The 13764-nt window shown below is 37.9% G+C and overlaps 1 protein-coding gene across 1 annotated transcript in view; it reads right to left on the reverse strand.

Annotated features, from left to right (window-relative positions):
* The window catches only part of CUNH10orf67 (chromosome unknown C10orf67 homolog), a gene marked incomplete at its 5' end in the record, with an annotated part of 133300 nt that overhangs the window by 52742 nt on the left and 66794 nt on the right, over positions 1 to 13764 (reverse strand). The window contains 2 exons of the mRNA XM_032425536.1: positions 3931 to 4107; positions 4978 to 5037. Of these exons, the coding sequence (XP_032281427.1) occupies positions 3931 to 4107; positions 4978 to 5037 (237 nt within the window). The remainder of the gene's footprint in view (positions 1 to 3930; positions 4108 to 4977; positions 5038 to 13764) is intronic.

The following is a 13764-nucleotide window of genomic DNA, read 5'->3' on the forward strand; positions in this document are numbered from 1 at the left end:
ATTCCCACAATTGTATCTTAGTTCCTTAATTAAGTTATACTAAAATATCACAAACTCTACAAATAAAATGCTATCACTGTTCCCCAAGAACATAACAAGAAGACAAAGCATAAAATGCATTATGCGATTCTTAACAAAAAACATTTTTCATTTGTGTGACAAATATTGAATCTGACTTTCCCTAAAATATTTTCAGTTCCAAATATACTGAAAGTATTTATCATCGAACCACTCAGAATAAGATAATGTAGAAAGTAAAAACCACCTTTCAGTTGACTTCTAAATATAATATCACTCAGCTTGTCAATTTTGGTCTCTGAGAGCAGAATCTAAAGATGAATTCATTTTAGTGGTAAATGAAAAATTTGATTTTGAAATAAAACTAAAATCAAAGTGTATAGTGTATAGTGTATGATTTTAATAATCTCTACATTTTAAAGTTATTTGATAAAAGAAAGATCTAGTACAATAAGGAAAACTCTTCCGTGTCAAAAAAATCTACCAAAATACAGGGAGTATCCTTTGATAAACTCCAAGATCATGCACATGAGCAGGACGATCCTATCTCTGTATTAAACAGCCATCCAGTGTGGCCAAATCCACAACGAGCAAAATGCTTGCTTTCCCCCATTGCTCTGCAGAACTCTTAACTGCCTGCTCTACCAAGCGAAGCCCAAGTTAAAAAGCATGAAATAATGAAACAATAAACAGATTGTATTATTTTCTTCCCTGATGATGTTTATTTTAAACTTCATGTGCAATTTAATCAAATAAGAAGGTTGCATAGGAGAGCAATGGTCAATTTCAGAAAGATTTTTTTCCTCTCACCTACCTAGCCTGTAATACTACAGATCTATAACAATCATTCTCTATCCTATACTAATATTTTTTATTAAATTACTAGCTTGCAGGGTGAATATGATCATAATTGCAAAGCTACTGCAAAAATATTTCACCTGACAATTTTTAAATGTTAAAGGAATCACGTTATAGAGTTTTTATTGATGTCTTTTATGCTGTACAAATTGCTTTGTATTGAGTGCACTTTAAGAATGGGAACGTGATTGACTTGTCCGTGTCCCATTTCCCACACAGAGCGTCTCGATGGTTTCTGCAGATGTAAGCACACACCATATGTTCTCTCAGCAGAGACCAGGTTACCCCATGGAAGCTCAGAAGTCTTCCTGGGAAGCATTTACTGGGTGCAACCTTAATTAACTAATTCCCCGGGGTGGGGGAGGGGCAAACCTCCTGGGAATCCAATCTAACCTGGTTATATGAAACCTTAGTATTTGAAATGTTTCCCAGATATCAAAAAATAAACTTTACACAAAACGCTGTACAAATACAAATTTTATGTTGTGAAATCTTTCGTAAATAGAAATCAAACAGCAATGTTCCTATCGTGCTTTTCAGACTGGCTAACCACTCAGTTTATCACTCTGTACCCCACTGTGGGAAGCACGTGTGCTGTTCCCACCAAATGACACAGATTTCAAAAAGTAAGTATGATTAATTAGATAAGATAAGTGACTGATGTAAAAAGTTCCTTCAGCAAGCTCTCTGTCTGGTCATTTACATGTGATACATGTTACAAAACCCTTTAAAGACAATTTTTGAGAAGTCCAGCTACCTCAGCATAATGAAAGATGTCAAAAAGAAAAAAAGGAAAATTAAAATCAGGGTGCATAATACATCAAGTTAATCTGCAGTGAAGACTGTACCACATGGAAAGCTGATAGAAGGGAGCACTTATCATAAAACTGTGAACAACCGAAGTGTATACTATAGCAATAATGGTGAACTAGAAAAATACACTTCATTTTAAAAGCGTGTCGGTTCATACAAATATGTAAACACCAGCTTACGTCACCTCCCCCCTCCCCAGTCTGACTTTTACTTATGGTTATGCATTAACTTCTGAGTCTCTCCCGCCGACAAGACACACTGTTAGGCTTTGGCAACATCAAAATAGCAATCCTTACAGTTAGAAGGAGAGACTATGGCACTAACAGAACACCGCACTGAACTGACGCCTCTGGGAGATCCTGTCTGCCCTGTCTCTCCTACGGTGCATCTTCTGTGGGTGAGAACGAGTGGTTATTTCTGCCCCTCATGGCTGTGAACTGGGAACCTCAATCTCAACTGGAAATTGAGGACCCTGTTGTTTCTTATCTGCAATTGTAGGGTTTAGTTAGGGCCTTGTGCTTGCTGCAGGGACTGGGGCAGCTCCCCCTGCTGCTGAGATCCTGGGATTGGAGTTCCGTTGCTCTGTCCCTGTCACCAGCCCTGCTCTGCAGTCCTCCATCTTCTCAGAACCTCCGACCACAGACTCTCCGCCCCCCCCCCCCCCCGCCACACCACCAAGGGACCTGATTTCATGGCAGTTGATGGAGCCTTCTGGAACAGGACACAGCCTCAGCCGCACGCTCCCTAAGCCCAAGGCTTAGGCTAGAACCCTTTACCCAGTCGCGCTGATCTATCTGCGCAGGTCAGCCGGCAGCATTGTACACTCAGGCGTGGGGGTGGGGTTTTTTGTTTTGTTTTGTTTTTTGGGTTTTTTTGTGAGCAAAAAACAAACAAAGCAAAACAAACAAACTCCACAAACACAAACAGCAACAGCAACAACAAAAAACGAATAAACACAAACTTCCCAAGAACTGCATTCTAAACATCTTACTTCTAGAACCTAGGCACTGGTCAGTCATGCACCAAATTCGCCCCCAAATGTCATTTTCCTCCTTTGGAAATTACGCTGGTTTCCAGTTGTCTGTACTTCCTAATTTTCTGTAAAGGGGAAATGCTTTCGGAGGAGAGGGCTTTGTCTCAGCTTCTGGGGAGTGACGGCCACTGGTGGGCACCCTGGACTCTCTCTACCTGCTCGCTTATTCCTCTGCTGCGGGGGAGCTGTGAGCATCTGCCCGGTGAGCCGGCATGAGACACCCCTACCTTTGCTTTTGGAACAAGGATGGCACAGGCAGCCTGCTCCTGCTCAGGTCCTCTGCGCCCCAAGCCTTAGCGAGGCAGATTCTGCCCCCTGTGGGAGAAGGAGGAAGAACACGCGGACAGGCAGAAACAAGACAAAAGAGTATGGGAAGTGCTACACGTTGGCGCTCTGTATCACCAACCGGCTTCTGAGCTTTTAAAAAATCAACACGGAAAAAGAGTTTTGACTGGTTACACAATTCACAGTGCCCACAGGCTAGATCGGTCTCTCAGAGAAATACAATTCCCGTAACTCACAGCGGAAGCAAGTTCCCCATAGAATCATTACAAAGGGAGGGATTGTGTCTCAGCAGGGTCCACACGCTAAGCCAACGTTGAGTTGAACATCACAGAGCTACTTCTTAACACGCTCTTTTATACAGACCAGTAGTACCGCCTTGGGTCCAGTAAAAGCAATTCTGATTATTTGGAGGGATGGTGGATTAGGAGAATAATAGCGTATCACTGGTGCATGTGTATCTCTGATGGTGTGAGTTAATCCAGGTGTCAACTTAGAATACTATGAGCAAATGGACTGTATAGCTGCATGTCCTTCAGGGAATTTTCAGGAAGCTTCTGATAGGTATTGGGCAGTAAGGAGTTAGTAATTATACACCCTAGACCGTGCTTGGAATGTGGCTTTTCTAGCTTGCTAATTTAACAGAGACCCACTGAGCCTTAGCGACTAAGCTGAGCCTAAACGACCACGTTGAGGATAATGATGGCATCCTCTTGGGCAGTCAAGGGGCCCAACAAGGACACACTGGTGTAGAGAGAGCAGCCAGAGGTCCCCGCCCGGCTGCAGGCACAGAGAGTAGGGGGCATCCGGTGTAGGAGACCGCCGGCCTTGCTCATGCTGGACGTGAGGTCACAAGAGTGCTAACACAGCCGTGGCCCTGGATGGATGCAGGTATCCTAGAGTGTGGTCATAGGAGCAGTTCTTACCACAGGCTGCTCTTCCTTTGCAGATTTCTTTGGAGTCTTAACTTTCCTGGTCTTCACAGTTGAGACACTGATGGAGGGTGAGTGTGGTCTTGAACTTGCTCTAGGTCTGGATGGAATCCTGGGCTGGAAGGGCCACGGGGACACAGCGGTCTCTTTCGCCTTGACTAGTTTCAGGCTCTGGCACACAAAAAGAAGCAGCTTGGTTATTCTCACTTCATTCTCCAGAATCGTGTCCCTTTCTTTTCCTCCTGTGAGTTGGCATTGCAGGGTCAGATTTTCAGTCCCAAAGGGCATGGGTCTGGTCCTTTTCCCAGCTACACTCCCCCTTTTGGCCTGATTTAATGTGTCGGCTGGGTCTGTTTTTCCTCTCCTCCCACTGATGCTACTGTACTAAGAAAAACATACCAACAGATCAGTGTTTTCTGGAAACACCTGGAAAGGTGGGAGTGGGGTGAGGAGTGGGGTGACATGACAGCTTGAGGTCTGTATCTTATTTGTAGGAAGCTAGGGGAATAGAAGGTAGGAGTGTAGGGACAGGGATCTGAAGAGATACGGCATGAGCCTAAGGCTCGGTGTACCGGGACAACACTTTCCCCTTCCTTCAGCCAGGTTTGCCTTCTTGTTGGCTTATACCCCTCTCACTGAGCTCAGCCATCGCTCCTGGGCTCCCATCCACACTTTTAAGGATTTTCTCCTTCAAACTCGGATCTTGGAAAGTGAAAAGTCTCAATAGGGTATGTATACGTTTTTCTTTTTTTTAAAGATTTTATTTATTTATTTATTTATTTATTTGAGAGAGAGAGAGAGAGAGAGAGAGAAACAGCATGAGAGGGGATAGGGTCAGAGGGAGAAGCAGGCTCCCCACCGAGCTGGGAGCTCGATGCGGGACTCGATCCCAGGACTCCGGGATCATGACCTGAGCCGAAGGCAGTCGCTTAACCAACTGAGCCACCCAGGCGCCCATGTATACCTTTTTCAACCCAGATGTCAAAATAAGACTCACACAGAATAAAAGAAGAAAAAAATAACTTAAATTTAAATGCAAACCTTGCCACCTAGGCTGTCCAACTTTTTCCTTGTTTCCATGTCCTCCTTCTGTTTATTAATCTGTGAAATTGAAGGCGCACATTATTTGTTATCATTTGCAAAGATTAAAAAGGAGAATTTTCTATAAAACTTCCTCAAGCAATGGAAGAATACAATGGTAAACCACGTAACTGCTAACACGATTATGAGAACGTAAGTTATAATGGTGCATATGAATTAGAAGAGAAAATTAATTTGTACCTAAAAAAGAGCACTTAAAGAGGTGAACAGAAAGAAAGTTGTAACTGTTTAAAGTCATTAGCATTTGCTCATTGTTTTAAGCATAATAGAAATTATAGAGAAACACAGATCGTTTGCTTTTGTGGTAATAATTTGTTTCATATATTATTATGATAGTTATAAATTCCAGGTCTTATAAAAGTTTTGGAGAAATTTCAGATAATTCAATAGCCAGACTTCAATAATATAGTGATGAAATTTTGATTTAAAGAGTCAATTCTAGTTTCCAGGCATAAAAGGCTTTTTATCATATATGTAATTGAGATATAATCGACATAGAAAATTATATTAGTTTCAGGTCTACAACATAATAATTCAAAAGTTAAAAAAAATAATAATTCAAAAGTTGTATATGTTGCAAAATGATGGCCACAATAAAGCTAGTTAACATCCATCACCACACAGTTTTAATTTTTTTCTTATGATGGGAACTTTTAAGATTTACTCTCTTAGCAACTTTCAAATATATAATACAGTATTATTAACTATGATCACCGTGTTGTACATTACGTTCCCGTGACTTATTTATTTTATAGCTAGAAATTTGTATCTTTTGACCACCTTCACCCATTTCACCCACTTCCCACCCTACCTCTGGCAACCACTGATTCATTCTCTATAAGTTCATGTTTTCATTTTGTTTAGATTCCACATGTAAGTGAGAATATACAGTATTTGTCTTTCTCCGACTTCACTTGGTATAATTTCCTTAAGATCCATCCATCTGTTGCAAGAGGCAAAAAATATATTATTAATGCATGCTTCAATAATATCAAGTTTTTTTTCATCAAATGCATATGTGACTAATGCTAGGGATTCTAATTCTGGCTAATCTTATGAAATTAAACAATGATGAGATACACCCCTAATCATTAATCTCACAGGTACAACTATTTTCCAAAATATCTCTCACCTACAGATAGGGCAGGTCTGCCTCATGAAATCTTGAGGTCTGGGGGGACAGTAACTGATGTCCATGAAGCACTGCATTTAGGAAGAACTGGGCAGGTGTGCTAAGATGAAGGATAATGTGCAAAGCTTCAATTTTACTTTAAATGCAATGGGATACCAATGAATAATTTTAACTGTTGGGGGGTATGAATGGGACATGATAATATTTATTGTATGAAGTCATAATTTGGGGGGAGTCATGTTTCTGGTCATGGCTGAGTAACTGCTATGAAACCAACCTTCCCACAGATGACAACGATAAGCTCCAGAAAAAACATATTTAAAAAAATTACCTGAAGACAATGGCTTTTAACTTAGCAGCAGTGCCCAGTCTGTCTGTGTGGAACAACTAAAACTATGATGGAAAAACTGCAGCCTTTCAGGATTGTTGGAGACACAGTTCAGGGAAACCAGAGCCAGGGAAAGTTCCAAGGCAAGGAAATCCCAAGGAAAGCCAGACTGCAGAGCCCCAAACTTTGTGCGTAAATTTTGCCCAAATCCTTAGCAGATGCCTGAATCATGCTTGGCAGTGAAGCTAAGGCTCAAAGATTGAGTTGAGATTTGAGCTTCCCTCCACTGCATGCGAGACAGAGTTTGCAGTTTAAATCCAAGTTAACTGCCTGATTTTTTTTAAAGTAGGCTCCACGCCCATCATGGAGACAGCACAGGGCTTGAACTCACCGCCCCAAGATCAAGACCTGAGCTGAGATCAAGAGTTGGTTGCTTAACTGACCGAGCCACCCAGGCATCCCTAATTGCCTGATTTTTTAAAATAACACACAGCATTCATAATGCCTGTAAAATCCCAAAATGCTCAACATACAATTGTATGTTGCTGATCTATTCTCGAGCGAAAAGACTCTTAACACAGACTGAGAGTGAGATGGTACCTCAAAAATAGTGGAATGAGGTCTCTAAAGTGTGGAAAGAATGAAAGAAAAACAAACACTGTTAACTCGGAATTCTGTACTGACAGAAAATATTTTTCAAGATGGAAGTATCTGAAAGATACAGAAGGATTGCATCAATAGCAGTCCTGATCTACAAGCAACATTAAAGGAATCTCCTCAGACTGAAGAAAAATGATCCCAGGGAGAACCTCCAATCTTTAGGAAGGAATGTAGAGCATCAGAAATGGTCAATATGTAAGACTATTTTATCTTAATTTCTTTCAAATACATACAACTGTTTAAAGCAAAAACTGTAATATTGATGTAAATATAATACATAAAACAACTTTAATTTGAAGAATGGAGAAATAAATCTATATAAACAAACCTATATATTTCAAAGTTTCTATATTTTACATGAAACTGCCTTAAATTAACTCTAAGTAAACTGTAAAAAGTTAAAGATGTAAATTATAATTGCTAGAGCAACCACTAAAAGATAGGCAAAAAGCCAAAATAATAATAAATAAATTAGGGCTGCCTAGGTGGCTCATTCAGTTGAGCAACTGCCTTAGGCTCAGATCATGATCCTGGAGTCCCAGAATCGAGCCCCACGTCAGACTCCCTGCTTCTCCCTCTCCCTCTGCCCCTGCCCTGCTCCTTCTCTCTCTCTCTCTCTCACTCTCTCTTAAATAAATAAATAAAATCTTTTAAAAAAGATAATAAATAAATTAAATTGGAATTCTAAAATATATTAAAAGGACAGCCAAAAAAAAAAGAACAGAGGAAAGAACAATGAAAAACCTGGAGGGGACATATAGAAAACAAATAATAAAATGGTAGACCTAAATCCAACCCTATCAATAATAACACTGAGTGTTGATAGACTGAACAGTCTAGTTAAAATGCAGAAATAGGCAGAATGTATAAAACAGAAAGACCCAATTATTTGTTATCTATAACACAAGCACTTTAAATATAAATACACAGAGAGGTTGAAAATACATGTATTGAAAAAAATGCAATGCAAACATAAGAAGGCTGGCAGTACTACATTTATGCCTAACATGTATAGTAGATTTCAGGATCAGAGAATTACTAGAGATAAAGAGGGACATTTTATAATGATAAAAGGATCAATTCGTGGGAAGACATAATAATTATAAATACAAATGCACCTAATAACAGAGCTTTAAAACACATAAAGTAAAAATTGGCAAAATTGTATATAGAGAAAAATAACACCCCTCTCCCAGGAATTGAAAGAAATAAACAGAAAAGTTAAAGACATATAGATAACCTAAAAAACACTATTACTACCTTGATTTAATTGATAACAACTGCATCAACTGCAGAATATAAATTATTTTCAAGTAGATATAGTACAGTCCCATGATAGACTACATGCTGTTTGGCCATACAATGACTGCCAACAAATTTATAAAAATTTAAATCATAGGGAGGATGTTCTCTGATCACAATGGAATTAAACTAGAAATCAATAACAAAAAAATATATCTAGGAAAATCACTAATATTTATAAATTAAACAACACAGTTCTAAATCACAGGGGAAATCAGAAATTAGAAAATATCCCAAACTGGGGACGCCTGGGTGGCTCAGTTGTTAAGCAACTGCCTTCGGCTCGGGTCATGGTCCCAGGGTCCTGGGATCGAGTCCCATATCGGGCTCTCTGCTCCGCGGGAAGCCTGCTTCTCCCTCTCCCACTCCCCCTTGCTTGTGTTCCCTCTCTCGCTGTGTCTCTCTCTGTCAAATAAATAAATAAAATCTTTAAAAAAAAAAAAAAGAAAATATCCCAAACTGAATGAAATATAGGATACCAAAATGTGTAGGATGCTGCTCAGAGGGAGATTAATAGCTTTAAATGCTCAATTAAAAATAATAAAAAGCCTGAGATCAATGACCTTAAGTTCCACCCTAAGAAGGTTAAAAAAAAAAGAGCATAGTAAACAAAAAATAAATAGAGGGGGGAAAGGGACAAAGATCAGGGCAGATATCAGTGAAATAAAAAAGGAAAAAAATAGAGAAAATAGAGCCAAAACTAATTTCTTGAAAAGATCAGCAAAATTAATAGCCCCCCAACTAGACTGATCAAGAACATAATTTACTAATATCAGGAATAAAAGAGGATTCATTATTTCAGATCCTATAGATATTAGAAGGATAATAAGAGAATGCTATGGAAAACCTCATATCAACAAACACGTAATTAAATAAAGTGAACAAATTGAATAATACAACCTAGCAAAACACAAAATGAAATAAAAAATGTGAATAGCTCTATAGCTATTAAAGAAAATAAATCCATTATCAAAAACTTTTGCATAAAGAAAACTCTAAGCCCAGATAGTTTCATTGGTGAAGTCTATCAAACATTTAAGAAAGAAATGACAGAAATCTTTTTACTAACACCACTAAAATTGTTTTCAGAAGATAGAGAAGACATTTCTCAAGTCATTTTATGAAGCCAGCATAACTCTAACACTAAAACCCAAAAAACAAACATATACACACAGAAAGAAAATTTAGAGATCAATGTCCCTTATGAACATAGATTCAAAAGTCTTCAATGTACTACTAACAAATTGAATGCAGTAGCGTATAAAATGTATGAAAGGTCATAACAAAGAGGGGTTTATTTCAGGAATGCAAACCTGCTTCGACATTCACGAACCAAAGTATTTCACCATATTACGGGGGTTAAAGAAAAAAAATATAGTTGTTTCAATAGCTGCAGAAAAAAAGCATTTGACAAAATTCAACTGCCATTCACGAAAGAAACTCTCAGAAAACTAGGAATAAAAGGAAACCTCCTCAACCTGACAAATGACTGCCATGAAAAACTTACAGCCAAATCATACTTAATGATGACATAATAAAGTTTGCCCCTCTAAGACTGGGAAGGAGAAAAGAATATTTCTTCTCACCACTGTTATGCAACACTGTATTGCAAGTCCTAAACGTTATAAATGTTTATAACATTTTATATAACATTATAAGTTATAAAACATTAAAAAGAGGGGTGTCTGGGTAGCTGGATTGGTTAAGTGTCTGCCTTTGGCTCAGGTCATGATTCCAGGGTCCCAGGATTGAACCCCACATCAGGCTCCCTGCTCAGCAGAGAGTCTGCTTGTCCCTCTTCCTCTGCCCCTCCCCCCGACTTGTGCTCTCTCTCTCTCTCTCTCTCAGATAAATAAAATCTTTAAAAAAAAAAAACACTAAAAAGAAATAAAAGGTACAAAGATCAGAAGCAAAGTAAAACTATCTCTATTTACAGAAGACCTGATTGCTTACATATCAAGAATCTATAGATTGTTTACATTTGAGTGAAATTATTATTGTAACTATTAAGTGAATCTAACAAGGTTGCAGAATACAAAGTTACTATAAAATCAATTGTATTTTTATATACCAGTACCAAACAATTGGAAATAAAACCTAAAAATAATTCCATTTCTAATAGCATCAAGAATGATAAAATAGGAATAAATTTAACAAAAGCTGCGCAAAAACCTCTACACCGAAGATGACAACATACTGGTAACAAAAATTAAAGAAGACCTAAATAAACAGAGATGTATACTATGCTTATGGGTTGGATGATTCAGTCTAGTAAAATGTTCATATGTCAATCTCCTCAAATGTATCTGTAGATTTATACCACAATCCTAATCATAAAACACACTTAGTTTTTTGTTGTTGTTGTTAAAGTGGACAAGTTGTTTCTAAAACCTATATGAAAATACAGAGCATCTAGAATTTTCAAAATGACTTTGAAAAAGAACAAAGTTGAAGGACTTACTGTTACTTGTTTTTAAGACCTATTATAAAGCCACAGAAATTAATATAGTGTAGTACTAGCTTAAGGATCAACAAATCCTTACAACAGAATAGAGAACCCCAGAATATACCTGGCTGATTTTCAACAAAGGTTCCAAAGCAATCAATCCGATGGAGGAAAAAAATATGAAATTTGACCCTTATGCCACACCTTACACAAAAATTAAGTTAATATAGATCATACATCTGGGGAGCCTGGCTGGCTGATTTGGTTAAGCTGCCAACTCTTGATTTAGGCTCAGGTCATGATCTCAGGGTCCTGGGATGGAGCTCTACTTCTGGTTCCATGCTCAGAGGGAGTCGGCTTGAGGATTCTCTTTCCCTCTTCCTCTGCCCCTACCCGCGCTTGCTCTCTCTCTGTCTCAAATAAATAAATAAATCTTTTAAGAAATATATAGATCATACACCTAAACATAAGATGTCTCGGTTTTTTTTTTTAGAAAACATAAGAGAGTATCTTCTTGACTTCAGGGTAAGCAAGTGTTTCTAAGCATACATAAAGAGATATCCATAAAGGAAAATAACTGATAAATTAGGCTTTAAAGATAAAAAAAATCTTTTCCCATCAAAATACATTGTTAAGCAAATGAACAGAAAATGCATAACTGGGGAGAAAATATTTACAAAACGTGTATCTGGCGAAAGACTGGTATCCAAGATAAAATTTCTGTACTATAGTTGCATGTTTAGTTTTGAAGAACCTCTCTAGTTACCTAGTTTCTCTGCACTTATTCACTAATTAAAAAAAAACAACTCAATGTTTTAAAATGGACTTTTATTTTGAAATAATTGTAGATTCACATGCAATGATAAGGAATAATACAGCAAGATCTTATAATACTCTTTACCTCCTTTCCCCTAATGTTAACATCTTGCAAAACTATAGTACAATATCACAACCAGGATATTGACATTGATACAATCCACCAATCTTATTCAGATTTCCCTAGTATGCATTTGTATGTGTGTATTTTATGCTATACAATTATAGCACCTGTGTAGGATTATCTATCTACTACCACAGTGAAGATACAGTATGTTTGCAGTGATCAATACAAAGACCCCTGTGTTGCCCTTTTGTAACACACCCACCTCCCTTACTGTGCCCCTCTCCTCATCCCTAACCCTGGCAACCACTAATTTGTTCTCCATTTCTAAAATTTTATCCTCTCAAAAGTGTTATGTAACTATATTATACACCTGAAACTAATATAACACTGTATGTTAATTATAGTGGAATTTTTAAAAGAGTGTTATAGAAATGAATCATACAATGCGTAGCCTTTTGGGGTTGCTTTTTTCATTCAGCATAATTCCCTGGAGATTCATCCAAGTTGTTGCTGTATCCTTAGTTTATTCCTTTTTGTTGCTAAATAGGATTCTGAGGTATGGGTACCCCACAGTTTAACCATTCACATGTTTAAAGACATACAGGTTGCTTCCAGGTTTTGACTATTATGAATAAAGCTGTTTTGAACATTTGGGTGTGGTTTTTTGGTTTGTGACTATGTTTTTATTTCTCTGGGAAAATGCATAAGAGTGCAATTGCTGGATTATATTGTAATTGCATGTTTAGTTTTTAAAGAAACTGTCAAACTGCTTTCCTAGTTATCCAGTTCCTCACCATCTTGCCAGGACTTAGTGTTGTCAGCCCCTTTTAAAAATTTTAATTAGTCTGATAGGTCTGTAGTGATATCTCAGTATGGTTTTATTTTGCATTTCCCTCATGGTTAATAATATTGAACATTTTTTTCATGTGCCTCTTCAATAAAATGTCTGGTCATGTCTTTTGCTCTTTTTCTATTTGGATTTTTTTGTACTGTTGAGTTTGGGAGGTCTTTATTTATCTAGATGTTAGTCCTTTGTGAGATACGTGGTTCACAAATCTTTTCTCTAAGTCTGTAGCTTGTCTTTCATCTGCTTCATGTGTGCTTCCATGGAGAAAAGCTTTTAATTTTGATGAGATCCCTTATGGACTGAATCTTTGTGTCCCTGCAAAATTCATATGATGAATCCTCAATGTGATGGTATTAGAAAGTGGAGGCTTTGGGAAGTAATTAAATTTAGATTAGGTCCTAAGAGTATTACACTCTCATGATGGGATTGATCCCCTTATAAGAAGAGGAAGACAGTGAGCTAGAGGGCTCTAGCTCTCGCTCTGTCTCTCAATCTCCCCCTCTTTCCCCACCTACCCAGCACTTCATGTGTACTCACTGAAGCAAGGCCAAGTGAATACACTGGGAGAAAATGTCAGTCTGCAATCCAGGAATCAGGCTCTCACTAAACACCTAATCTGCTGGCCTCTTGATCTTGAACTTCCCAGCCTCCAGAACTGAGAGAAAAATTGTTGTTTAAGCCACCCAATCTGTGGTATTTTGTTATACCAGCCTGCGCATATTAAGATAGGACAGAGTAGTCCAATTTATCAGTCTTTCCTTTTATGAATTGTGCTTTTGATGTCAATACTAAGAACTCTTTGCTTAACCCCAGATCCCAAAGATTTTCTCTTATTTTTTCCCCAAATGTTTATGGTTTTATATTTTTCATTTAAATCTATGATCCATTTTGAGTTATTCTTTGTGTTAGATATAAGGTTTACAGGAGGTTCATTTCTGGGGGCCACAGATGTCCAATTACTCCTGCACTAAATGTTGAAAAGGCTATCCTTCCTCCCAGTAAACTGCTTCCGCATTTATGTAAAAAAAAATCAGTTGAACATATTTGTGTGGATCTACTTCTGGGTTCACCGTTCTGTTCTAGACCTCTACAAATACTACAGTTCTTTGATTACTGTAGCTATATAATA

This window comes from Phoca vitulina, unplaced genomic scaffold (genome assembly GCF_004348235.1).
Source record: "Phoca vitulina isolate PV1807 unplaced genomic scaffold, GSC_HSeal_1.0 scaffold33, whole genome shotgun sequence".
Classification (NCBI taxonomy): domain Eukaryota; kingdom Metazoa; phylum Chordata; class Mammalia; order Carnivora; family Phocidae; genus Phoca; species Phoca vitulina.